The following is a 2,710-nucleotide window of genomic DNA, read 5'->3' as shown; positions in this document are numbered from 1 at the left end:
GTCATCTATTTGGTGTTCCAGATACTCTTTACAATTTATTATTATAATTATATTGAGACAAAGGAAGTTTCTTCTTGCTCAAAAAATGAAAAAAAATATGTTAATAACTATTGTTATAATTTTAAATGCGCCCAGAAATTTTCATATTGCTTTTGATTTTATGCTGGTACAACACCTACAATGACTTGATATTAAAATACATTATAAATAAACAAATTAAATAAATGCATTTCAAAGAAAAAAATAATAATAATAAAAAAAAACTGAATGTAATAAAAAAATTCAGTGTAATCTCCTATTCTAGTTATGTCCTCACCTCTTGTTCTGTTCTACTCTGCAGTACTCTGCTTGTTGTATGATCCTCTTAAAGACTATCAGACCCTATACAAAATAGGAGATAGAAGCCATTATTTTCTATAGGGTCATCAGATTGCATGACATTATTATTTATCCAGTTCAAATGATAATAATTATATTACCTATTATTTAAATTTCACAGGATATCAATTCAAGATGGCTACCAGTAAGTTGAATCAGTTTCTGGAACATGTTGATGAGAAGGTCTTAGAGTGTACCATCTGCTTTAAGAGACTTCAAAATCCAAAATCCCTCAACTGCCTTCATAGTTTCTGTTTGGCATCAATGAGCCCCTCTCAGATGACTTTGTTACATCCACCTCTGTGTTCACATCACAGTAAACCTTTGGAGTTATACTGCACAGATTGTAAAACTCCAATCTGTGTGAATTGTATACTTATGGACCACAATGCATGGGATGGAAAACACAAACCAATCAACATTTCAGACGCATTCCAAACATTTAAAGAAACTTCAGCCACCTTAGAAAAATCTGCACAACGCTTCATAAACAAATTAGAAGGTGGTCTCAAAGCTGTTATCCACAATGCTACAAAATTACAACAAAATAAAGACACATGTTTAATAGATATAGACAACCATGTAGAAGAAATATTTAAAAAAGTAAAAGAGAATAGAGACAAAATGAAAAATGAAGTAGAGACAATCTACAAAAGAAAAAAGAAGGTAAATGATGTACAAATTGATGAATTTAAAGCAATATTATCCGATATAAAAACAAAACTGTCTTTTCTTAATCAATTATTGAAGAGTGATGAAGGCACTGCAATGCAGTGAAATAGTAATTACAGCACTCAGGGACAGAATCAATGAATTACCAAAAACAGAGCCAGATGATTGGAGAAATTTACTACTTCATAAACAAACGGCAAATGACTTCATTGAGACAATGTGCTATAGGGACTGTAAAAGATTTGAGGACAGCAGACTGTTTAACACTAAAAGGAGAGGAATCTCTGATAAAAGATCAGACAATTATAGTCAAAATAGTCAAAACAGATGAACATGAATTTTCATAAATTTTGATATTTGCAAGTTTGTTATTCTTTCTTTAGTACCTGTATATTTTTTCTGTATAAAAAAACCTAACAAGCACACAACAGAGTGTATATTATAAATACACCTATGGGCATTCATCCATTAAATGAATAAGTCAAGAGTCAGAATGAATTAGAGTCAGATTGATTATTCTTGTATATATTTAATTTTTCTTATAAACTTGAATCTGCGTAAATAATCTGATTCAAAGTAGTGGGATAGGGATATATTTAAAAGGGGGTTTGTAGCATTTTATTATTTCATTATCATAAAAAGGAACATACTGTATATGATTTAGGTAGTTAAAAAGAGAGAGAAAGAAAAAAATGATAGCCCAGAATGCCTCAAATGCTATGTTTCGGCGTCTAGAACACAAAAATTTCACGAGGGCATGCCTCCTGGACCCCCCTACGACAGTGTTGTCTTAATCGGCCCAACTTTCGGTCCCCCTTCCGGCAACTCCCCCTTTTGGAAATTTGAAAAACTCCTGAGAAGCCCCCCTCTTTACTTTGCAAAAGTAGCCTTGAAAAGAAGTGCATCCAATGGTTAAAAAAAAAACCAATTTAAATAAATAATAAAAAAAATAAAAAGCCCAGGGTTTCAATTAGAGGTTTTATGGTATTACAGAAGTCTTGTAAACACCACTACATTTTACAAACCAGGCTAAATTATTAAAGGTCAGTTGAGTTGAGTCAAGTTACAAGGGCGCATAAGCCCAGCTTAAAAATATGTATATTTGCATCGTCACAGAGGTTAGATTAAAATATGGTAGCTGAAATTTGTTCAAAAAATTATAAAATTAATGTTAAAAAAATAATCACAGCGAAGCAGTGGTGGCACCAGAATTTTTCTAACGAAGGGTCCGACATGACGGAAAAAGGGGTCCGAAAAATGAACCACTGCACAAAAGCAGAGATGGAAGCTGGGAGTGCATACATCACCCTATTAATTTTTAAAATGCTCTCATAGATTAGAAGGTTAAAAGAATACAAAAAATAAATATTTGTATCAGCTATTTGTAAGAAGTCAACATTAAAAAAATACATAGAATCGTACCTGTGTGTCCGAGCATTTCTAAACATTTCTTTAGAATCAGTACGGTAGCACTATAGTAGTTAATTATTGCTATACTTTACACTACTCAAACAATCAACCAGAAATTCAGCGCTGCCCTTTTACAATTTCAAAGACCACATTGTATGTTAATTAATTACAGTTGATGACATAATTAATGTTGAAATATTGAACCCCAACACGATGGCGTGCATTTCGATACTTGGAGAATGTATTATAC

At 32.2% G+C, this 2,710-nt stretch overlaps 1 protein-coding gene and 1 long non-coding RNA gene across 2 annotated transcripts in view; one reads left to right on the top strand and one right to left on the bottom strand.

Moving 5' to 3' along the window:
- Positions 1-610, bottom strand: part of LOC117110350 — a 6,915-nt gene extending 6,305 nt beyond the window's left edge. The window contains exons 1-2 of the long non-coding RNA XR_004445680.1: positions 480-610; positions 317-381 (exon numbers count right to left, since the gene is read on the bottom strand). This is a non-coding gene — a long non-coding RNA (uncharacterized LOC117110350). The remainder of the gene's footprint in view (positions 1-316; positions 382-479) is intronic.
- LOC117110347 (tripartite motif-containing protein 45-like) overlaps positions 1-1,183 on the top strand; it is a 29,891-nt gene extending 28,708 nt beyond the window's left edge. The window contains exon 2 of the mRNA XM_033253044.1: positions 500-1,183. Within this exon, the coding sequence (XP_033108935.1) occupies positions 514-1,155 (642 nt within the window). The 5' untranslated portion in view covers positions 500-513 and the 3' untranslated portion in view covers positions 1,156-1,183. The remainder of the gene's footprint in view (positions 1-499) is intronic.
- The last annotated feature ends 1,527 nt before the right edge of the window (positions 1,184-2,710 follow it).

The sequence above is a fragment of the Anneissia japonica genome, unplaced genomic scaffold, assembly GCF_011630105.1.
Source record: "Anneissia japonica isolate Jap-2015-1 unplaced genomic scaffold, ASM1163010v1 scaffold3206_len47232_cov124, whole genome shotgun sequence".
In the NCBI taxonomy this organism is placed as follows: domain Eukaryota; kingdom Metazoa; phylum Echinodermata; class Crinoidea; order Comatulida; family Comatulidae; genus Anneissia; species Anneissia japonica.
Note: the sequence above shows the minus strand (reverse complement) of the source record. Positions and strands in the feature narration are given on the sequence as shown.